Here is a 24,588-nt window from a genome sequence, read left to right as displayed (position 1 = left end):
TCTGAAGTGTCTGAATAACAAATAGCACGTCTCAAAGCTGTCACTATGGAAAATAGACTCAGTTAAGTCAAGCCTACATGAATCAGTTATTTGTGAAAGCAGAAACAAATGCATGGGCTGGCAGTTTATGTCACCTACAGTATTCATTGTAGTCCTGCTGCATCACCTACTCCCCCACCTGTCGAGGAAACCCTGATGTTGTTTTGCATGTGATGTGATGATAATGTGAAAGATAATGTGCAGATCTCGCCTTCCTCTCTCAACTCCTTCCACTCTCCAACCCACACAGATGCCTCCGTCCATCAGTCTTCACTGGTGACAAGCCAAAGCCACACTCCCCCTTTTGATCTCTCTGCAGGGCCCTTTGTGTGTGTGTGTGTGTGTGTTGTGTGTGCCCATCTGTGTCCCCTGCCTCCAGGCTACAAGACCAGCTCAGGACTAGTATTCAGCAGCCTCTGAGCACATTTAGCACCTTAACTCTTCCGTTAAAGCTACAAGTATTCAGCTTTTTGTATAAAAACACAACAATCCTATCAACCCGAATCAGAAAGTAGTGCAAAAAGTCTCATTTTTGATGATAAAGATGCTACAAATGTGCCTGCATTGGCTTACTTCTTTTTTTCTTGATGTCATTTATGCTCACTGGCTGGAAATCTTGTATCTTGTCTCACTAACAAAGACTGAGCCTGTTAACCATCTGCAACCCTCAGCTGCTTTAGTAAGTCATATTAGCCTTCGACTAATAACTTCAGTTATTTAGCTCCCCCCATTGAACACCTTTCACCATCACCACAGTGGCTTTTTAGCAGCTAATCATCTACTATGTCTGCCTGTTGTCTGGTGATGGGGGGAGAGTGTTCAGTGGGTTTAGAGTAGTGAGACTGAACCAAAACAGTAAGGCTGTGGAGTGTAAAGAAAACAATCTTTGGGTTTGTTGCTAAGAGTTTCATGTTACGTGTAGATATTTGCTGCATTTTATACATGAAAATGTTGATTAGTGCAGCAAGAGGGGTTTTCTTCAACAGTTCAAACACATGTGGGTTGGTGGAGACACAAAGGTGCCCATAACTGAGAATATGAAAGACAAGTGCTTGTCTGTCTGTGTTTATTGAGGAGTTCAGGGTGTTTCCAAAGGTTTTACCAAATGCTGCCTTCTATGAAGCTGAAAAGTAATAAGTGGGAGAATAATCTTGCAGGAAATGTTAGCAGCACTGATGACAGGCATCTTCTGGTTACAGTAAATTTATCCTCACTTGAAAACCTTGACAGTGTTAAAGTAGCTTTGCATTTTGATATCAGCAAAACAAAATTTAGGTCCCAAATTCTTAAAATGGGGTTGCAAAAATATATCGTCACAACTTTAATAGTGTAATAATGTTATTTCAGATGGAACTTTGGTGCAGGCTTTGGTTCGTTTGACTCCTGCTCTGTAGCAAAGTACTTACTGAGATGTTGTCTGTATAAGTTCCAGATACATTCATGGACTGCTCTCTATCAGCTTGTCAAGGTTACATCGTCACTGTGTTCAAACAGCAAATGAGGTCTTCATTCTTGTCAGTGGACACAGAGCAGATTCAAGGCTGCAGCTAGAGTTCATACTTCTTTAGTACAGCGCTCTTGCTCTGATGTACATCAGAATATATTTTATTGTATAATTTGCTGCCTTGACAACTATTTGCCCTCTTGTGGTTTGTGCCTCGCAACATTTTGTACATCATGTAAAAGACACAGAACAATGGAATCTGACTGATCATGCAGTTGAATACATGAATTGAAAAAAAGGAAAAAGTGCAGACAAAACAGAATAGCTGTCTCTGGGCATTTTCAGCTTCAAGGCCGGTGTAGTCAGGAGTGCTCTACAGTCAGTCAGGAGTCAGGGTGATATTTCTCACCACTAGATGTCTCACTACTGAACAGTATGTTCTGATCTGCTGCAGTGAGGACAGCGGGTGAGGGATTCGTGCAATGTACCAAAAGCTGTACAGGGACACAGGGATGCTGCTTTCAGTTTTAAAGTGACACCAGCTGGATAGCTGAAGTGAAGATGGATGTAGTGAAGGGTAAACTTCCTTTATCCACCTTGTAATGTATGAAAACAGCACCCACATACAACTAAAATGAATATTTCTATATGAACACTGGACCAAAAGATGAAATTATCACCGGACTCTGCAGTTCCCCACAGATCGATGGAGTTTTTCTAGTGTTCTTTCAGCTCATTGTTTTGGTTTTACGGCTGCATTTTTACTGTTTTGGTTCTCACTGCATATTGGACTTATATTAACCAGGTGGCCCGAAAAATAACTCTAATTGAATGTTGCTCTGAATCTGCTAGATGTGTAAAAAGGTGACTATTTGCTAACTTGTGCGCCACAACACTTTCACGAGGGGACAAAATGTCAGTGCTGTGATTGCAGCATCTTTTTGCTGCCCCCAAATGGCCAAAATTGTTTTTTTCTTTTTCATATAATTTGGTTACTACAATCAAACCTGTTATAAACAGTTCATTTCCATCACAAAAACATGGATGAATGCTTGTCTGTTATTTGTTTACAATGGATTTTGACCATCCCCAATCTGGAAGCCACACTGTGTAACTCCCCTTTTATATTTACAATTGCATCACCATTGATTACAAAAGTTACAGGACATCTGATGACCGACCCTCTTCCAATCAGCTTGTACGATACCAGTCAAAAGTTTGGACACACTTTCTCATTCAAGGGAATGGGATGGTGTGTCCAAACTTTTGACTTTTACTGTATGTAAAAGTAGTGTCACATGAGGATAACAACTCATGAATCAGTGATGGCCACCAGAGCAGAAGTACATCCTCGCTCTGAAGACACATTCAAAACAATCAGCTCAGTTGCTTATAAGGTGCACACACACACACACACACACACACACACACACACACACACACACACACACACACTAATAATTCTCCAGATGACAGTTATGTAACATAAAGGCAAAACAGCAGGTGATTCATCGGAGTAAATTTTAGTAGACTAATATTTACTTGCTATTTGTTTACTACAGTTTGTATGCATAAGTGGGATTATCTGTACTCTGTGTTGACTGAATTGTGTGTATACATTTGCCTGTGTGTGTGTGTGTGCGTGCGTGTGTGTGTGTGTGTCAGAGTGTGCAATGCTTCAAGAATGCTCAATAACACTGCCCTGCCAAATATCAGTTATGTAATTGCATCATTTTCTTCAAGTCTGTTCCTGTGAACTGTTGTCTCTTCACCTCCCTAAATCTCCATCATGCTGTTTCTTTTGTCTCCCCCACTTAGTTCATTGTTTTGCACAGTATCTCTCTCCTCCATTTCCCCTTATTCTTCTCCCCTTTTCCTGCAGACACTTGTTATTCCCTTGCTTTCTGACACATGCACACACATATGCCCCTCTCCTTTTCACACTCACACCCTTCCTCTTTACCTCTCTCTCTCTCTGTCTCTCCAGGGTACAGTCTGTGCTGACAGCCTGTTCCTCCGGAATTGATTTCTACCCAGAATGCAATAAAAGGCACTGAAGAAAGAGAAGGGAGCAACTGAGTAACAACAAGTTGTCAATCAGTACTCCTGATAGGTGTGTGATTGAAATTTGGGATGGGCTGTCCCACATGTGTTCATGTAGAGACATAGACACATGCGAGGTGCAATGTTGATTTACCTGTCTATACATTACAGAGACATTATGTTCTTTACATGTGAAAGGAAGGCGGTTCGCTCACCCCTTGTATTAAGTATTCGTATTCTCATCAGGCTTAATGGATTTCCTGCCACACTGATGCTTATTCTGTAACTACTAATCATTTGCTCTGCTGCTGTTTGATTGAAATCAATTTCTGGTTTGAATACACACAGACGCTGTTTTTGCACAGATGTGGCCATATGCAGATAGTTATGGGAACATGGCAGAGGCTCGGTGATATATGCATAGACACAGATTGAGAGGCAAAGATATACTGCAGTGTTCTGGGAGAGGGAGTAAAAATTGATGGTGCGCTGTAATTCCTACTTTGATTTTCTAAGTAAATGGAAAACATTCCCCCACCCATTATTGACAAACCCATGTAGGCCTACACATGTTCTACTTATTTAAAGGGTCAATTCACTCAAATTACAATCAGTTGTGGGCTCTAACCACACCAAGTGGTAATGACCACAACTTGAGATTGAAGCCAATGTGGAAGTACCTTAAAGTAAAGTCATTATGATCTTGATCACTAAATTCAGACCCTCTAATAAATGTGCTGATGGTAATTTTGGAAATTATTGCTCCATTAATATGATTTGAAGATGTCTGCCGTGTGGGTGTACATTGGTGGTTCCCAGGAGTTAGACTATTGTTGCAATATTTTGGTAAGTTTAATAGTGCTTGATACCATACCTGCCCTTTTAGCACAGTTTTGCTAAAGTAGTTAACATTGGCCTGCTCGGTGTTCCCAATAAGCTAGCGTTCGCTTTGGTCCGTGGTAGAGTGGCATGTTTCTAGGGTGTGAAAGGCAACACCCCACACTCCTTTTTTGGAAGGTCCTGGCTCCAGAAAAGATGGCGCCGACCATTTGCAGCAACTCTGGGCTTCAAACCAACTCCAAAGAAAACCAATGGGTAACGTCACACCTCGCTACTTCCATCTTTATATACAGTCTTGGAATCATACAGATAGTTTTAGTTTTATTCATCCAAGTTTTGAGATATTGGTATCTGAGATTCTTGCATTCACCCCAATAAAAAAAAATTGCTTGTTTGTGTTGCTCAAACAATTTTAAAAAATGAACGGCTATATGTCCTTCCAAAAACAGTTTTCACTGAAACTACTCTCTAACAAATAGTCCCAATGAGAACAGTTTACCGGGTTCTGTGGAGTGTTCAGAGTAACAAGGACACTGTCTTTTAAAAGGGATTGAATATTTAGAATGTATTTTTAATCCTGTAACACAAAAGGGGTGAGAGTACGCACATCCAAAAAACTTTCACAGGTGCTTGATCAAAAATCACATAGAGGTAAAAATCAGAAAAAAGAGATCCTGTAACACAAACATATTTCCATTTACCACCACTATATTGTGGTGGAGGCAGAAGATCTCAAGATGTGCATAAATGATAAATAAAACCACAACTATCTGCACTTGAGGTAAGTGGGAGAAAAGAATTTTGGGTGAACTGACCCTTTAAAAAAGCATGAGTTGAGGATTAGAAAAATAGACATTGTGTGTATCTGTACTGTATGTGTGTGTGTGTGTGGAGGTCAGTGTGTAATAGCTCGATGTAATGAGCATCTGGACTGAAAGACAATCTCCTCCCTTACCATGTGTGTGTGTGCAAGTGTGTGTGGCTAGTGTGTCAGCAGGAGGTCAACACCATCCAGTGGGTAGCAGCTGTCGTTTTTTCCTCTGTGGTCTTCCAGATTACATGAAGTGAACCTGTGGCGGTCCAGACACACAGACGCACTGATGGGTGCGTCCCAGACTAGGTGTTCATTGATCAGTCTGGAAGGTCAGAGTCGGGTGGAGTGGGGGCAGTCAGAGGAATGACGTGAAGGATGAAGAGGGGGGGTCAGACCTTGTCAACACTCCTCCCTCCAGTCATCCCTTTATTGCTCCTTACTTCCCTCCTTTTTCTTCTTCAGTGCAATAAATAATCTTTTTACACACATTAACTAATTATGTTATGTTGTTATGTGAATATTAATACATGTTAACATTAAGTTTCCTATAAATAACTGCACATATACATATTTAACACATACAAACAGGTGGATTCAATTAAACCTGCATTTTATTGTTCATTTATTTCTATATTTTCTTTCTGATTTTCTCTCTTTAAATGATAAGTGTGATCACTTGTATTATCAGCAGCATTCAGTGTTATAAAGCTATATCCTATTCTCTGCTTCTGCTGTGACGGCCCCATGGGAATCATTATAGCTTCATTTAATCTGAGCTCTCTCAGTTCTATTCACAGTATGTTATACCAAAAGCTGCAGGGTAATTGGGAAAGAAAAATAGCAAATGTCACATGTGAGTGTTATGATCTGTTATAAATTTTCTGATTCCAATTTTTCACTGAAAAACTTAACTGACCCACCTGTGGGTGTCTGTGGATTAAAGATGTTTAAAAAAAAGATTGAGGAAGAATGAGAAAGTTGTATTTGATGATGGAAGTTCTAACAGGACAGTTAAGTCATGGATGATGAAGTGAAGTTTTATCATATCTGTTATGTATCATAGTTAGGAATCCTCTACTGTGAAGGAACCAGGATAGAGATTTGCATCAGCCTTTAAAAGAAAATAATAAGGCTGGTGATTTTCTATATTTTTCTTGTTGTCAACATATCTCATGTGCAGAGCCAAACCAACAACGAACAAATCCTACTTACAAGTATTGTGTGGGGATCCAAAGCCTGATATATCTTACTCCTCTGTGCCATAGACCTCTGTTGTTGTCCAGAAACTATTCAAAACACATCAGTGAGCCACACTGCAGCACTGGGTGACATGTTCCTTCACCACAAAGAGTACAGTCACTGTAGTTTGTGCTTAATATCACAACCTCTTGACTTTGTACTAAAGTTCTTGGAGAAATTTACAAAGTACAATGCAGTACAATGTCAAGAGGTTGCACTTGTTCACTTTCTTGACGTAAATTAGATGAGAAGATCAATACCACTCTCATATTTGCCAGTTATAAAGATACAGCTGGTTAGCTTAGCGCATAGACTGGAAACAGGGGGAAACAGCAAGCCTCACACTGTCAAATCAGCCAACAAGCACAACAAGCACCTTTAAAGCTCGCAAACGAACACGTCAGGAAGTCACTGCTCCCAGCCAAGAAATAGTCCAACATAAAATCCCCCGAAAACCACAACATGTCATTTGAACCCTTTTGTTATTACATGTTTTTTGTACAGATCAAACAAACAAGATATACTGTGTTAATTAGTTTAGCTTTAGAGGTGCTGGTAGGTTGTTACCTTCGTACACCAGGCAGGCTAGCTGTTCCCCCCTGTTTCCAGTCTTTATGCTAAGCTAAGCTAACTGGCTGCTTGCTGTAGCTCAATATTGACTGTGCGGACATGAGAGTGGTATCAATCCTTTCATCTAAATCCCTGCAAAAAATAAAATAAGCATATTTCCCAAAATGACCAATTGTTTTAAGTTGTTGCACATGTGTACTTTTACTGTATATATTAATGTACTTATAGAAGATCAACACTATCAACCTCCCTGTTCTGAGAGCAGATGCCACTTAATTGGTACCTCATGACTGATAACATTTCACTAATCCTATGAGACTGTGTCTCACATGTCTGCGCTGTATATATGAGTGCTTTTATAGAAAAAGAGATAGAGGGAGATATATCAGAGGTACAGCACACATCACAAGTTACCCCTCCTATTTTGATGCAAACAAGGTTCACTAATCCATGGGGGAATTACTGTAAATGAGCTATTTCCCTCAAGAACATTTTCCAGAATCATATTTACATTTCCATATCAATTAAATGCTGCTTATATATGGGAAAGTGCAAATGACTGTACATATAAATGATTCAAACAGCAGGCACTCCGCTCACTTAATCTACTTACTTTATATCAAAAGACATTTCTTTGCACATTTTAAGGAGCAAGTCCTTGCACCCATACACTTTTGATCATTAATTCAAAGCGGGGAGGCAGATTAAGCATTTCAAAGTATGAAACAAGGCAGAGGACAGAGAGGAACCAGATAAAAGCGCCAAGAGAAAGAGAGATCAGGAAAAGGGATGAGCTGAGAGAGAGAAAGTGATGCAGACAGGGAAATTGAAAGATTGCTGCTTCTGTTTCTCCAGTCTGTTAGTTCTGTGTCTTTGTAGGCTCTCCCCTGGGAAACAGAGGATATAACCCTCTAAAGTCTCCCTGTTTCATGTAGGGTCAAGATCTTTTTGATCAGGGGTGACTGGGGATAAAAGCGCCAGAGAGGGGCTGGGGAGGGGTAGAAAAGTAGACAAGAGTAAAACTGAGCAGAGAAGAATAGAGGATGAGTGACAGAAGATGGGGTTTGAGGGAGAGAAGAGGAGGAGGAGGAGGAGGAGGGGAGCTGAGTTTGATGGGAAGAGGAGCCGGACAGACAAGGATTTCACGCTGTCTGCTTTGCTGTTGAGCTGGAGGGGGAACTTCAGAGGAGCAGTTATAGGAAGGATGTTTCTCAATCATCATCCTCAAGAGCGAGTGTGCCAAAGTTTGTGTGGCAGAGTTTCACAACTCGAAAAAAGGAAAGAGACTGAGAGGGGTTTCATATGGCAAGAAAAACAAGTGTCAGCAGTTGTTGCTGGTGGTGTGTGTGTGTGTGTGTGCACGCACAGCTGTCGAGGAGACGCACACACAACTCGGCAGACACAGAGCGTTGCTTCCATATTGACTCTCTCAGAGGGACGGCTCTACATCATAAGCTTGATATTGATTACAGAGACTATGAGATGCATCGACGACATCAGATACTGCAGCCATATGTCCACGTGAAATTACTGCGACTGTCACACACACACACACACACACACACACACTTTCACACACACCAATAACTACTTATCTCTCCCTGTTGTAGAGGACACTCTCCTTATTACAGCATTTTTTATGCAACATGATCATTACACACAGCTGCTTATGAATTTGCACTAGTGTGTTTACAACTCACACACACACACACACACACACACACACACACACATCATTATTATTATGTTTGTATAATTATTGCAAAAGCAGAACACTTATGAACATCATTATCAAATCAGTGTCATATAACCCTCATTGCTCAGTGCATGTTTTGAGTGTACTGCACCTTTAAATCGCAGGCGTGGCTCTCCTACTACGACCCGCCTTTTATGCAGAACAGCCAACTCTCCTTCCCCCGGATCATATAGTGCAGTAGTCTGCAAAGAAAGTGACCATAGCCAAAGCCTATCCAGCCCTCTGAGCGGCGGGACTGCGACCAAACGGACTCATTTACCTCAACGACTGTTTACAAGCTGGGAAAAAGAAAAACGGACCCACAGTTAAAGCTCCTGTTTGAAGCAGATTACTGTCAGGAATCATTTATAGACACTAATTTTCCGCACGGCGTATCTATGAAGACGCAGGCAGGTTTTTCATCCTCAACACCAGGTAAACTCCTTTTTTTTTAATTTCACAGGAACTTCTCTCGTGAGCACGCTGATATGGAAGAGTAGGAGCTTCAGATAATAAATCAACCGCTTGAAGTTTTGTTGTTTTTTTTTTTGTTTTTTTTTTTTGCAGCGCGCCTGCTGCTTAATTAACTGATCGGCGCTTTTTAGTCGCAGCTGAATTCTTTGAGCTTGATATGGAGTTGAACCGAGGAGGAGTCAAATAAACTACTTTACATACGACTCCTCCGTATGAGCAGGTTCATTGGCAGGCAGGATCGGGTACCTGACTATCCAATTAATCTATTTCAATCTAATTTAATCACTCTATTTTCTGCTGAGCAGTCAGCTGAACCCCCTGACCCCCTCCTCCTCTCTCTCCCTGTCACAGTATACTACTAAAACAGTGTTATGTAATGATACACTGTTGCGAAACTTGAACTTCTCAGCAACAAAACAAGAGTAGTTTAACTTTTACTCTGTGCTTTTTAAGCATAAGGCGCTTTGTATGTAGCCTAACGACAAATCTCTATAATGTAGCCTATTATTGGCTGTTTCAGTGTGTCTGTGGTACTCATTGAGCTTATGAGGACTCTGCTGTGGTCTTAATTGGCACACCATGTTCCGATGCAGGTACTTCATGTGTCTGTTACACCTTTAGTGGATGTTTTTTTTTCTAAAAGGTGGAGGAGTATTTTGCTTTAACTAAAACTATAATTATCAAATGTGATGCATGCAGAATAGCTGCCTTATGCATGGCCAGATAATCAACCAAGAGGGCAACATGTCTACAGACTTCGGTGTTATTATTTTGATGAGGCTCAGTTCTGATACAACTGTGGTTCTCTATCAGGGAACAGGGAGTGATTCACCCCGCTGCCTGCAGCCCCCATGCCGGGCATCAGCTCCACCGCGCCTCGTTATGAAAACTGGGACATGGACCACCTCGACCACTACCAACATTATTTCTACGACGACTACGACCCGGACGAGGATTTCTTCAAGTCCACAGCGCCCAGTGAGGACATATGGAAGAAATTCGAGCTGGTACCGACCCCGCCCATGTCTCCTATCCGGGCTGTGGAAGGGTCGGGTAGGGTCGGGCTGCTGTGCCCGTCTCTCGGGGACAAACTGGAATGGGTGTCCCAGTTCTTGGGGCAGGACGATGAACAGCAGCAGCAGCAGCAGGAACTGCCCTACAAACTGACCACGGCTAATGACTCCTTCGGGAACCTGAGCTCCATCATCATCCAGGACTGCATGTGGAGCGGCTTCTCTGCCGGGCAGCAACTGGAGAGAGTAGTAGGGGAGCGCTGCGCCTCCTGTCCCGGGACGGGGACCGCTGCCAAAGTCGCAGCCGGATCCACTGTTCCATCTCCGGGAAGGGCGCAGTGTGCCCCCGCCGATGCGCCTGCCCTCAGCGGTCTGGCGGCGGACTGTGTCGACCCGGCTGCGGTGCTCACTTTCCCGCTAACCGGTGGCTGCAAGAAACAAGTGTCTTCTGGTTCAGAGTCCCACAGCGACTCATCAGGTCAGTACAGACTGAATATGCAATATATGACTGGGTCATATAGACAAAGATGTTGATATAATGGCCATTCTTTGACATGTCTTGAGTTTGTAGTATTTAAGTGAGCTTTATGGACGATATTAGAGCGATAGGTGTGTAAGTGTGACTGTGATGCTCAGTAGGGAGAATATTGATCTTAGTCACACTTCATAGTAGTTTCTCTTTGTATTTCAAGAATATTAAGGATATACACTTATACTTACCGCTAAAGTTATGTGTGTACGCCTGACTTTGGGGTTTATAAGACCTGAAATGCCAGTTATTATACTTAAGTTTGATTATCTGGAAATGAGGATCGGGGTGGCACATGATGACTGCATTGCGTTACCTTGGTGCATGCAACACATGCTTCAAGCCCAGAGAGCGACACGCCCATTGAAACATCTGCTGCTTGGCCAGGCTCCAGCAGACCAGCTGCTACCTCTCCCTGTTCCTCCAGTCTGACTTATGATAACAATATCCTCTTCGCAGACCCTGGCTTGACATGAATTCAATAAGAGCACTCATTATTATTGGGAACTTTATGTAACAAGAAGGGGAGGAGGGTGGGAGGGAAGGAAAATCAGTCCTCTTTTTAGTTTTTATGTCTAGCCTAAATTTTCCTGACTCCAGACCTACTTTTTTTCCATTTCCACTCCGTGAACCCATATGATTGAGTTTGGTATGTAGGCTGCCATGTGATGTTGAGCTTGGACCATGCATAATGGTGTGTGGAATGTCACAAAGGGAACTTGTTGCTGCATTCCTCCACTCAACAGGCTGCAGTGCCAATTGTGTCAGTGGGTGGATTTGGTCCGAGCCAGCCGGGGCTGTGAATAGAGCAGGATTAGCCGTTTTAGGAGGTCGGCTAGGCCTGCAGAATTCTTTGACGTGAGTTTGAGGCAGCATTTCACACCGTTTCAGGGGGATAATATGTGCTCAAAGATCATAGGAAATAAATGTAGGCTTAAGTTTCAATAAAGAGCATTATGGGGTTACTTGAGGGGAATCTTTTGTCATATACTGCATATGCTGTCGGAAATAATAGGCAGGCACACCTCCCTCCCACTTTTTACTGTAATTCATATAGAGATTTCACTTTCTGAGCAAATACACAGAGGTGCAATTACTTTAAAAGTGTGTTTCAATTTACAAGAGCATTACCTCCCCCCCCTCCTCCTCCCTACTCTAGTCAGTTGGCAGGAACCAAGTCGATAAGACCTCTCCTTAGGTTTTAAAACTCTGTTCCCAGTAAATAGAGCAGCAAATGATTTTAAATGTGTTTGGCGTTTGAATATTAGTTGGCTCGTTTTGACAGGTTGAAGAGTTGGTAATTTGCACCTGAGTGCTTCTTAACTTAACCTGTCGCTACCTCTCATCCTCAGTCTGTCCGCATGAATGAAGAGAGGGAATTTCCACTTAGGGAGCTGACCTAATGCAGTGATGATTCACAGCATCACAGCGAGAGTGTGTATTTTTGTAGAGTGTGTGAGATCATTTAGGTTACTAGGTTTCACAAGGTTGTGTGAAGTTCATTTTTAGAGATGCGTTTAATTGGCTTGAGGAGGCAGCAGGCAGGGCAGAGTACTCGCTCCATATGTGAGCCATCTTTCTCACCTCAGCTGGCACCGGCAGTCATAACCAGTTTTTGTAGAATCTAATACATAATTCAATATCTTCCCTTTTGCCCTTTTCAGATGACAAAGAAGACAAAGATGATGATGAAGAGGAGATCGATGTGGTGACTGTGGAGCACAAGCAGCAACGCAAACCTCGTCGACTGGTCAACACCCGTAAACCTGTGACCATAACTGTGCGAGCCGACCCCCTCGACCCCGGCATGAAGCGTTTCCACATCTCCATCCACCAACAGCAGCACAACTACGCTGCACCTTCCCCGGACACTCTCCCCCAGCCAGCTGAGCCTCCCCGGAAGAGGGTTCGGCAGGAGGCCTCCACTCACGCGGCCCATCATCCGCACCAGAACTCTCATTACTACCAGCCGCGGCACGGCCACGCCCCCCTGAACTTGGACAGTAGAAAGTCTCATGTGACCGTGGCTGGAGTCAGGTCGGAGTCACCTAACCTCAGCGCCTCCTCTCCTACCTCCTCCACGTCGCCTTCATCTCCTCCCTCCTCCTCTTCTTCTTCCTCGTCCTCGTCCTCCCATTCCCAAAGCTCTCCCTCGAAGCCACACTCCTTCTCCCACCTCTCCAGCCCCCAGTCGTCCGACTGCGAGGACACAGACAAACGCAAGGCCCACAACTTCCTGGAACGCAAGCGACGGAACGACCTGCGCTCGCGTTTCCTGTCGCTGCGGGACGAGATCCCGGGTTTGGCGGACTGCCCCAAGACGCCGAAGGTGGCGATCCTGACGCGAGCCACGGAGTACCTGCAGCAGCTGCACGCCGGCGAACGGCAGAAGGCTCAAGAGAGGAAGCAGCTGAAAGCAAGGCAGCTGCAGCTGCTGCAGAGGCTGGCGCAGCTCAAACGATCCTGAGCGACCGGATCGGCTGTCACCACACACGTACACTCAACACTTTCAGATCTGAATGGGACTACATGAAGGAGAAAAGACACTGACGTTCACTTTGAGTCGATCACGTTGGAATAGTGCGGGTGGATTTATTTTTTTTTTTCTGTTTTCTGTTTTTGTGGTTTGCACATTAGCTTCTGAGTGATTGACAAGGCCGTAAGCCGGTCAGGACAGCAAGCTAGGGACTGATGTTTGTGTGGCATCTTACGGGCAGATGAATATATCCATGGTTACTCAATATAGGTTTTGTCCAACTGTTATATTCCCCCCTTGCTAAAAAAAATGTTCAAAGCTGTTACTTGCTACTGGAAGACCTGCTGTGAATGAGCAGCTTCCAATTGATAAAAGTGCTACACAGTGCTGTTTAACTGCTGCATGGTCTAGTCAGACGTCTCCTTGATTGTGATAGGGCATGGTGTGATGTCTCCTTCTATCAGTCTGAAGGGCCCCCTGAAGTTTCTCTGTAGATTCCACTTCAAATTCCAACTTCTTCATGCTCCCTTGCTCCTTTAGCGCTTGGTGTACAACTTGCATGTTTTGTCAAGTTGAGCCTCTTTTCTGCTCGGTGTTCCTTTCCGTTTTCCTTTCGTTTGTGTTATTCTTCATAGCATTTAATCTCCCCTATTAATTCTTGTTCCTCTTTTCACACTTTTTCCTTGTCAGCAGTTGAAGTTTCTAGCTTTATGCTCGCTGCTAGTGAAAATGCAGCAGGCTATTGTTGGGCTGCACTGAGCCACAGAATGATAATGTTACAACTGGAAGGATATAATTTGTTCTGCACCTCCGGAGTAGCTCAGTTTCAGTCCTCACTTCTAGGTTCCTTTTGATAACTTCAGTGTTTTCTTCTTGATTGAGAGACGTTTAGACAGCAACACCATGCCCACAGTAACAGCCTGTTTTGTAGCGTTATTTGGGAAAAAAAAAAAGATATATTGCTATGCAGGCAATTGTTTGAGATGTATCCTGTTTATTTTCAAGCAACATATGCAAAACACTATGAAAATCTTCACCATGATTTAACTATATCTTTTATTAATGTTGTGCCATGGAGACCAGCCAAAAGGTGAATGTCGGCTTCAATTTATCAACCAAAAGAAACACTTAGAGAATGGCTTAAATTTAATCTGTATGTGTGAGCAACAATGCCAACTTTTGGAAATGAAGCCCACTGAGTTCCAATCGCATTTCTTTCATCTTGCTGTCTGATTACATTTGTAAATTTTATTTTATTTTTTTTCATTTGGTGTAATGCCTATAGAAGCCTTTCAATATACGTAGGCTATCCTGTTGGATGTTATGTATATAATACCCTCTCTGTACAGTCCCTTCCAAACCAAAACCAGAGCTGTCTACTATACTCATCCTAGTTTCTCTTTGACCCTGTGTCCTAAACCGGGGCCAAGCTTGCTGGCTTTTCAAAGATAACTCAAAGCTTATATTTTTGTTAATAAAATGATTATGAAAAAGAGTCAAAATAAAACACTTACTGAACATTGATCACACTAGCCACTTTGTCACACTTTTTGCGATGCCTACTTGTTTTCTTTACTGTTCATTACTTTTTCTGTCTCTGGGGTTTCTTTATTTGTACAAGTCAGAGTTGACAAAAGTTTTATACTATATTTTCCTACCGAGTTATGTTTCAGTGTGAGCTAATGACTGTTTTTGTTATCGTAGCTGGCAGGGCTTTATTGGTGGTTATGTGCTGAACATTAGCATGTATGGTCCTGCCTTTGCTCTCTCTGGAGCGGAAAGCACCTGAATGCTTCTGTATTCAATCCAATCACTGTAGCTGTAGCACTCTCTTAAATCTGGTGTGGGTGGGGAGGAGGGGGGGGGGGGGGGGAGGACTTAAGAGGATCTACCGATTAAACTTCTGGCTGGGTGTAGCCTTAGTGACCTTAATGTTAGTGCTTTCTCACTGCTTTTTTTGCAAGCCTGGTGCTCCCTATTGTCCATAAGCCATGCAACAGAACACTGTAGCCCTGGAACTTGTACTGTAAATGACCCGATCCCACCGAGTAGCATGCCCTGCTCCTGCCAGCACTCAGGAAACTCCAAGTAGTCTGTAGCTCTTGTGATAGAGTCTTAGGCTGTGCTTGAAGAAAAACACCCCCTGCTATAATAAGCTGTACATATAGCATAACCTCAGAACCCTCAGAGACAGAATGAGAGAGCATTAGATCAGAGGAATCATCAATAACGTTCCCCCTTCCTCCTTCTGAATCGGCTGTGATAATTATTCTGCTAATCAATTCAGCACAAACCACCAGTAGTCCTTATTTTTTTAGATTTTTTTTTTTTTTTTTTGATTTTCAGAAGGGTGGACCCAGTGTGCGAAATACCATGTGACGATTAGGGGGTCCCGGTGCTGTGGGTGGTACCTCCAAAACAGAACAGGCATACAATCAGCTACCTGATCCAAGTAGCTATACAAGAACTCTGTTTGATCTGTGATAGACGGACTGTTTAAGGAGTCATGTTCACATATCACATTTTTTACTGAGTGTATTAAATATGCAGAGGCCGTAAATGTTTCGACTGCAATGTATTTTTATTGTTATAAAAATGATCAAAGATTTCGTAAAAATCTTTCGGAAAAATGTATTTACATAAAAATAAATATTACTGTGTAGATATGTAGAAAATAATCAGGCCCATTGTTGAGACCCCCCAAAAATTTCATTTTAAGATTTTCAGAGGGTTCAAGCTGTCAACTAAGGGTTAACAGCCCCCCTGGGACCTCCTGTATTTAGCACACTGGGTGGACCTGCAGTGGTTTTGCCCCGTTTTTCTTTATTTGTTTTACTTGTATTGGTTAGTGGTCTCTGCTGTTGGCATAGTCATTGTAGCAGTGGACATTGCTTACTTAACTTTGGGAGTTCAATTATGGTGACTTTTGGAGCCTTGTCTCAGCACTTTGTTTTTTTCTGTACCTCATAAGCCTCTATGTATGAAGAGTAAGTCAGAAAATTAATAAATTTCATGGTTTGACATCATAAATGACCTGCTTGTCTTATCTGTTTGTCTTTTTCACACACACAGACTACGCAGAATAATAATGATCATTTAGCTGTTTTTTCTTCACTGGCAGCTGGATATAACTGCTCTGACATCTAGTGTCTCATTTTGAGGCAGATCAAAGTATTACTGTATCACATCATTTGTTTTCCGTAAAAAAAAAAAACAGACACCTGTATGAGTGAACACAAATCTCCCTCTCCACCATTTATCCTGAGCAGTCTCCATGGTAACTCATCCTGGCTTCTTTGCATCAACAAGCATCTTTGCTTTACTGCTACTGAGCTCCAACAGTTTCCATAGCAACAATACCAAATACTCTGCCATCTCTGTAAAGGCATTTCATAGACATTAGATGTTGCCAGAAATGTGATCTGTTATCAAATGCAGCAACAAGCAGAGATGAGTCATTCTGACATCTGATTGGCTGGTTAATTTTGTAAACTGAACTGGGTTGAATGTGATTTAATGATGGTAAAGCAGCAGGCACCAATCAGAGCGTGTAATTTACACCAGGAAGGCTGAAATGTTCAAATTATCACACTTATTTAACCTCCGAGCATTAAGAATCCTCCCAGACGACTCCTCATAATCCCCCATCAATCAACGTTACCACAGTAACAGCTGCCTGTTGCCCGGCAACAGAGCCCCTCCTCTCCTCTCCGCGCCCACTGCGCATGCGCGAAGTCAGTCAGCTGGGCTGCTGAGGAAGCAGCATCATGGCGGCGGCCACTCGTAGCGTGCGGTGCGCCGTGCGGAGAGCGATGATCCCGTCGTTGGTGGTGATTTTGGGAGCTACCGGTACCGGCAAGTCTAAGCTGGCGATCGAGCTCGGAAAACGGCTGCAGGGAGAAATAATCAGCGCCGACTCCATGCAGGTAGGACACGTGTTAACACGAGGAAAGGGAGTCCTTGACATGGCAGCCATAATAATGCTCTCCCGATGACACTCGAGTAGGGAATTAAAAAACATCTGCTCTTCATTTAAACTAATACACATCCGAATATTTGCTGCCATCTAAGCTCCCAGTGTGGAGTTTGTTGAAAGCTAAATGTTGCTGCGCCAGATAGCAGCAACATCGGAAGTCAGAAATGTGAAAACTGAAGTAAGCTGTCATTATAATCAGACAATCCTTCTACTGTCAACAGCTTATAGTCTCACTTACTCGTAGTTTGCTCTATAAAGCGTGTTAAATGCGTGTGGAGAGGATTCAATGTTTTTAATGTGTCTGATGTGTATCAGCCTCAGTCTGAAGGGCCTGTCATGTGTCTGAAGCATAGACTGTATATACATCTAAAATACAATGATAAATATCTGAATATACAGTCCATGATCTGATCTGTAGGGACACATCAGCTGAGGACAAGAAGACAACACACAAACATCATGCAGCAGGGGTTGTTGTTCCTTACAAGTCAGTTTAAGTACAGTGAAGTCATTTAAAGGAAAGAGAGTCGTCTTCAAAGTATTTCTGAACACACACACACACACACACACACACACACACACACACACACACAGAGAGAGAGTGTTACTCCCATCTCTTGGTCATGATGAAGAAAGAAAACAACAGGTAGAGCTCATTATTCAGTATTTTTTATATTCAGTAAGGTATCAAAATGATTGATATGCATGTTTTATTAGTGCAGTGAACTTAAATTTCATTATTTAACCATTAACGTGGCACTTCTCTTATGGGAACCTCTTTATGATGTAGATATTGATATGGTATCGAAAAAACAAATCCTGAAGTTGAAGATAAGCAAAGAGAGTGTTGAAAAGTATCAGAGCAGCAAAATGAAGTAAAAACTAGAAAACTATATATATTATGATCATCTACTATACATACAATATGAAGCATGGAAAATAAAAAGTACTATATACTGCACATAATACATGAGTAGTAATTACAGTGTGTATTAAGACACAAATGATCACAAAATGAGAAGATCAGGAAGTTGCAGTAAATAAATAAACACAAAACTTGCAATTAGAGGAACGACATCAGTTGTGTTTTGTATCAGCAGTCAGCTGCGTTAACAGCATGAAATAAAGAGATTACAGAGATATTTAAGAGGGAATATTGGCCTAACTCCCATAACATAACTCCATATTAATTAACTCAGTATACTGGGCACTTCTGGACACTTTGATTTAAATAGCATTTTGCCTGGAGGATAAATGTGACAGTGATTATGAAATATGTCAATTAGAGCCAAGATATCTTTTTCCTTTTTTTTTTTTCGGTGAAGTTGAAATGTCATTTGCATACATGCTGTAGTACAGCAGCATGGTCCTGAATGCAGATGGGCCATGTGCACAGAAACACTGAAATGTTATATTTATAATAATATATTTATTTTATTATTAATCCGGTTACAGTAAAGCTGGGAGTATTTTTTTATGTAAAATGGTATTCAACAGTAAATAGTGAAAGGTTTATATGATAAAAGATAAGATCTTAGTGTTGTATAATGATGATCATATGTTCAAATGACAGATGAATACTTCCGTTGGTCTGTTTATGTGTGTGTCAACGCAGCGACATTTAAAAACTCTCATGCTGGTGTCACTTCGCTCTGCTCTCTCTCAGCCCCGCCCTCCCTTTTGGTTCTCAGGCTCCGTTGCCGCAGCAACCAGAGGGCGCGCACACAAAAGAAAAGGTTGGGTACTGGTTTGAGTCTGGGTCACATCAGAGCACAGCGTGGACACACACACACACACACACACACACACACACAAACTGTGGCAGTGTCCGGCAGCGTTTCCTCTGACAGCTGAATTCAATACCTAATCACGTCGTGTTCACCGAGTCTCTTTCGTCACCTTTCCTTTGCTTCAGCACCACCTTTCCTCCCTCTCCTTCCTGCCTTTTGGTGTGCATTGTCCTTAAGAGTGTATGTCCCTGCGGGGAGCGACTCTTCCAGCAGTCACCTGGTACTGGGTAAACTGGGTTACGCTAATAACATTTCAGCCCAGAATATCTCAACGACCAGCAGCTCTGGTGGAGAGGAACAGTGGCCTAGTTACAGCACAGCAGACCCAGCCTATCTCTACAATCCCTGGCCTTGTTGCTACCCTCCTGTTGGTGCGTGTGACAGCGAGAGAAAGCGAAAAAGACGTGCAGACATGGAGTGAGTGAGAAAGAGACTGCTTATGTGAGAATGAGGCTGTGTATAGGCTAGAGCTGGGCTGTGTTGTCTTTGGGATAGGAAACAGTCTGGTCTTGTTTGGGAGAAAGCAGCATTGTGCTGAGCTGGTGCATATTCAGCGCCGTGCTACGCCGGCCCAGCAGCTGATAGTGAATGGGCACGCTGTGGCCACTGGGAAGTGTCTATTGTCCCGGGGAGAATTGGTTCCCACACTCCCTAACACTCCTATTGTGTTATCATCACCCCCTCCTGCCCCTGGCCCATACCCCTAACCCACAGTTCATTGGACATGCAGGGGGATATTATTCACTCATTAAATGAACATGCTATCTATGGCACACACACACATACACACAAGTGCTTGGCTGTACTGTTAGTGAATGAGCCACTGCCAAATAGTCTAAACCAGTGGTTCCCAAAGAGGGGTCCAGGGACCAGCGGGGGGTCCTTCAGAGGCTTCCAGAAAAAATGTCAGTATCATTTTATTCCCTTCAAATTAGCAGTATGGGAAAATGTGTGAGCGCATGACTTTAATTTTAGGTTTCACAGTCCCTCACTGTACCTGTCACCTCGCCCATATATAGCAGAATAGTCTTGCTGGGTATTTGTAGGTCTGAAAAGTCTTAAATTAGCCACTTAAAATATTTCTTATTATTTCACACAGAGAATCACAGGCACCATATTCACAATTAGATGGAAGTGGGTTAGTAGTACAGTGTATTAAATGCTTTACTAAATTTAACTGGACTCACTGCTCTTTTACATTGAATTTTCTTTTCTTGTACTGTGCACTTCCAGTTTTTAGTTTTTAAAATAGATTGGATTTTGCCATTTTCTCTGTTTATTTAGCTGGGTACAGTAAATTAGTCTTGAGTTAATATACAGGTAGCATTAAAGAGGCATTGAGAGGCTTCAATTTGGCTGTTTAAAGTCACACTTTAGTGGTGACAACCCTGCATCCATGCCCTACAGGGATGTACGGGTGGTGTGTTATTAAGGCTTTGCTTTGGTGGTCTCAAATCTTAAAGGTTTCCTGTGGGGATTGCTTGCAAACAAACAAACAAAAGTTATGTTTATATTCAGCGTTACTGATCAAAATGCATTTTGAGTATGCTTGAGGCCTAACTAACCTGTTAAATGCACTTCCTTCCTCATAAAACATTTGCAAAGCAAACTTAAGCGAGAAGTGAACATGCAAAACAAAAAAAAAGAAATACAGGAAATCTCTCTTTAAATAACCAAAACAGTTCAAATATGGCAGAAAATGGACAGACTGATTGAGGGAAAAATAGTTTTCAGGGCGTTTTAAAGTAAGATCAGATGAAACTTTTACAGTTGAGGTGGACAACTTGAGAAATCTAGAGTCTGTATATGTTTGTACAAAGACATTAAATCAAGGTCGTTACTGTTGCACTGATTATTTGAAATGCACAAGGTGTAGGATCAATTGGGTGAATCAGGCTTTTGATGAGCTGTAATGGAGAGACACTTGTTAATCAGGTTTCACCTCAGGGGAGAGGAGGATTTATCAAGGCATTGCTTACTGACAGCACTTTTTTTTTATATAAATTATTGGTAATAAGAAACAGTTGACATGGATAGTGGCAGTAAAGGGATAGAGTGAGAGCACTTGAGAAGTGATTAATGTGTGGAGCGCTCAGACGGAAACATCAGAGCAGCGTACTCAGAGCTGTGATCATCCTTCATACACTGCCTTGTTTGTGTTCTGCTGCACAGTGAAATGTTCTATTGAGTTCCTTGTCTTACTCTTCATTTTAAGAATATTGGCAGCTGCTGGGCTACGCCACTGTCAATGTGCAGACTGTCTGTATTTTCTACTTTCGACCATACTGGTGGTTTAACATGCTTTAATTATGGATGTTAAACAGCAGGGAGTGCCTGCTACAATCTGTATCATTTCTTACAGTGATGATTCAGTTTGTATTGTATTTCTGTAATATTGTGATTCAGTCTTCTTTTTTTTTTTAGAATTTCTGTTTTCAATACTTCACTGCTGCAAATTACATAAGATGATTTTAAAAAGAGAGGCAAGCAACTCTTAAGTTTCAGATGTTTGCGTTTCCGAGGTGCATCTGAATGCATCATCACAGAGCAAAAAGAGCTGCATCACTTCCTAACTTTTACTGAACTTTGACAAAAAAAAAGACAGTTCACTCAAGGTGTCAGTTTGCTTGAAATGAGCTGGTTCATATGATGTGTCTTCTGACCAGGATCTTTTAAACAGCCACATTCGATGGTGTGGTGAAAAGCTGGCCGTCAGACACAATAATCATTCAAATGGGGATTGTTGAGAAGCTGACACTAGCTACGTTTTGGCATTTGTGCTTAAAAAATATCAAAATAATTGGCAATTAATTTTCTGTTGATCGACTAATTTTTGCAGCTTTAGATTTAAATTATTTAACACGCTCTCTAAGAAAAAAAAAAGAAAAAAGTTGGTTCACATTTCATGCCTATTGTCATGCTTTTTTGTGCACGGGCAGATTAATCACGCACACTCCGAATCACCTGTTAAACGCGTTAACTAAAACACATTGTTACCACAAAATAAATTGTTTCACCACACGATGTTAAAAAAAGGGGGCGTGTCTGGGTTTGTGTGTGGGCGGGACTGTGGGGGTATCATAGTGAAGGGCCTCTAGTGGTCTTAGGGGGCAATTTAACAGGTCATGCACAAGCATGCACCATTACTTTAGTTTGTGTGCGAGCCTGTGGGACTATTGGAAGTATCGGTGGCCGCTGACCCTTTGCTTTATGCGTGTTTGAAAGGAAGCGCTGCCGTATTCTCTCAAAGACAACGTGAGAGGTGAAAATTACGACAAAGGAGGACAATTTGTCAGGCTTACTCATTTTCTGTTGAATGTGAGAAATGGACCTAAACAGCAGGAAAGCTGTCAGGCGTCATCTTGGCTGTTATAGTCTCATAAAAGTTGAATGGTGGAAAGGCTGATATGCTTTTGAAGTCGTAAATTTGGAATGTGTGATTGTGAGGGCGAATCGCTTATTCTTTCAAAAGTTATGCTTGTTATTGGCCAGAGGTTGTTACACACATACACCAACTGCTTATCTACGTATTAAACACATCCTACACTCACACTGTGCAGCTATGTGTTATATATCCCTCTAATTTGCTCATGCTCATTCCTCCTCCTTGTCTCTCTACCTCCCTCTGTCTCTCTCTCTCCCCCTCCCACTGTCTCTCTTTCCCTCTGTTTCTCTCTCTCCCTCTCTCTCTCTCTCCCCCTCCCACTGTCTCTCTGTCAGTCTGGTGTGGCTATGACCTGTCTGGGCTTTGACGTATCTGTTTATATTGTAACTCAGGCGATGCTGCTTCCCACATCCGATTTATGATGCATCTTTTTTAAGTTATCTAAGCCTGTGTAGGAGCGAGCCAAAAAAACAAGAGCTGATTAACTCTTATTTTTGTTGTGTGCTTGTGTATGTGTGTGAAAATTTCAATCTGCGGGTGCGGTGGTGTGGTCACCGCTATAGTAAAGCAACGAGGGAGAGGAGGATGGCAGGATGGGAGAGGAGAAGGAGGAGGAGGAGGAAGAGGAGGTGGGGGAACAACGCCATGAATGATTTATTAGTCTGGCATTACTGGGCCATTCCCCACAGAGAGAGAGGAGAGGAAGATGGAAGGATACACTGTTGAAGGATGGCGCCTTGAGGGGGGAGGATAGAAGGGGTAAAAAAAGAAAATGGGCAGATACTGTAGGTATTCTGCTGTAACGGAGGAAAGGATTCAGAGAGAAAGATGAAAATATAGAGCCCTCTTACAGTTTGGCTGTTGAATGTGTAAGGCCATGTTGAGAGGTCACAATAAGGACAATTTGTACTGTCTGCCTCAAATGTCATCTGGACCAGGGTTGACTTATTACAAATGACTTTGCTGTTGTTTTTAATTAAAGCTTTCAATATTATTTTGGCATTTTATGGCAGTAATTTTTTTTTTCTCTAAATGGAGCAATTTCCATGCAAAACATGTCAAGGACAAGTATTTTTCCTCGGTTTTCCTCTTTTTGGCTTCCGAGAGAAAAAGCCAATGAAATGTAATTTAAATCATCATGGACTCATTGCTCACTCAAACTACCAGTGACATGAAAATTGTAGCTAGGCTTTTGGAGAAAAAGTGAATTACAAATGCAGTCATTTATTATTTAAGAATGGTAGAGATGCACCATTCCTACGTCTTCTACCCAGTACTGACTCTGATTCCCAAACTCGGGGTATCAGTCGATAGCATGTACCAATCTGATACCAGTAAACTTCCCTTTGCAGAACTGATTACAATCTTTAGTTCATGGGTAAGAGGGCGTGAGGCTCTAACCACATATCTTTTCCTAAGAATACGCCTACATCTTATGGTTTGTGCAAATTTTAATTATAGCCTAACGTTTATAAAATTCGATGCTACTCTGCATCAACCTCATGACAGACACAATTTGCCGTAATACCTGGTCACACCAATATTTAAAATGACAAAGTTTCAAGACAAAATCATCTCACTCCAATGGTATCTGCACAATTACTGCATTTGTTCACAGAGGTAAAGTAAACCTGTACAAGGAGGGAACAGAGTATTAACTACTCCACAAACGAGGATAGTTTGCAGACAATTATGAGACAGGAGTCAATAGTACAAATACATCTTTTAAATAAACTGTGTGAACGTATTGTCTCGTTAGCGAGTGAGCTAAAGAGCTTGCTAACCTGAGAGTGAGTGGATTAGCAAACTTGGAGAGATTTTTTTCCCCTCTTCCATTTTCCACAATGTAGTGTGACATAGGCTATATCCGTTTTACAAATTGCACGTCTGTTTCCAGTCAACCTGCTGCAGTAACATTACCTTCACCCCGACCGTACAGTCACTCAGTGTAGCACCATCACTGATTTTGACAGCTTTAACGTTAGGTCGCTATGGCTATTTTTTACACTCGGTGCTTGGAAGACCTGCCAAACTGAAAGTGACTGAAGATGATGATCTAAGATGACAATATCCGCTCAGAGTTTTGATCAGGTTTTCCGTTAGAGAATGCCTGCTACGCACCCTGGACTGATTGGTGTCGGTGAACCTCTCCCTTCGAATGTTAACTTCCTACTTTGCCCTTAGCTCAGCATCAGCTGGAAAGGAATGAAAGCTCACGGAG

The 24,588-nt window shown here is 42.2% G+C and overlaps 2 protein-coding genes across 4 annotated transcripts in view; both read left to right on the top strand.

The window, feature by feature from the left end:
- The first annotated feature begins 8,894 nt into the window (after positions 1-8,894).
- Positions 8,895-14,740, top strand: myclb (MYCL proto-oncogene, bHLH transcription factor b). Of its 2 annotated transcripts, none has more exons than XM_044335939.1 (3): positions 8,895-9,159; positions 10,012-10,689; positions 12,405-14,740. In XM_044335939.1, exons 2-3 carry the CDS (start codon positions 10,050-10,052, stop codon positions 13,205-13,207), a joined length of 1,443 nt encoding a protein of 480 aa, XP_044191874.1. In that variant the 5' UTR covers positions 8,895-9,159; positions 10,012-10,049; the 3' UTR covers positions 13,208-14,740. The 2 variants fall into 2 exon arrangements, with proteins under 2 accessions (XP_044191874.1, XP_044191875.1); XM_044335940.1 differs by lacking the exon at positions 8,895-9,159 and adding an exon at positions 9,209-9,791.
- A 2,199-nt stretch (positions 14,741-16,939) lies between these two features.
- trit1 (tRNA isopentenyltransferase 1) overlaps positions 16,940-24,588 on the top strand; it is a 36,791-nt gene continuing 29,142 nt past the window's right edge. Inside the window, exon 1 of one of the 2 annotated variants that reach the window (XM_044336388.1) lies at positions 16,940-17,142. In XM_044336388.1, coding sequence (XP_044192323.1) covers positions 16,984-17,142 — 159 coding nt within the window. In that variant the 5' untranslated portion in view covers positions 16,940-16,983. The remainder of the gene's footprint in view (positions 17,143-24,588) is intronic. The other variant, XM_044336387.1, reaches the window with a different exon arrangement.

The sequence above is a fragment of the Thunnus albacares genome, chromosome 19 (assembly GCF_914725855.1).
Source record: "Thunnus albacares chromosome 19, fThuAlb1.1, whole genome shotgun sequence".
NCBI classification, from domain to species: Eukaryota; Metazoa; Chordata; class Actinopteri; order Scombriformes; family Scombridae; genus Thunnus; species Thunnus albacares.
The sequence above is the reverse complement of the archived record's forward strand: the minus strand, read 5'-3'. Positions and strand labels throughout refer to the sequence as shown.

Coding starts and splice junctions, on each gene's coding strand:
- myclb (XM_044335939.1), top strand. CDS start 10,050: ATGCCGGGCATCAGCTCCACCGCGCCTCGTTATGAAAACTGGGACATG. Junction 10,690..12,404: donor GTCCCACAGCGACTCATCAG/GTCAGTACAGAC, acceptor TGCCCTTTTCAG/ATGACAAAGAAGACAAAGAT.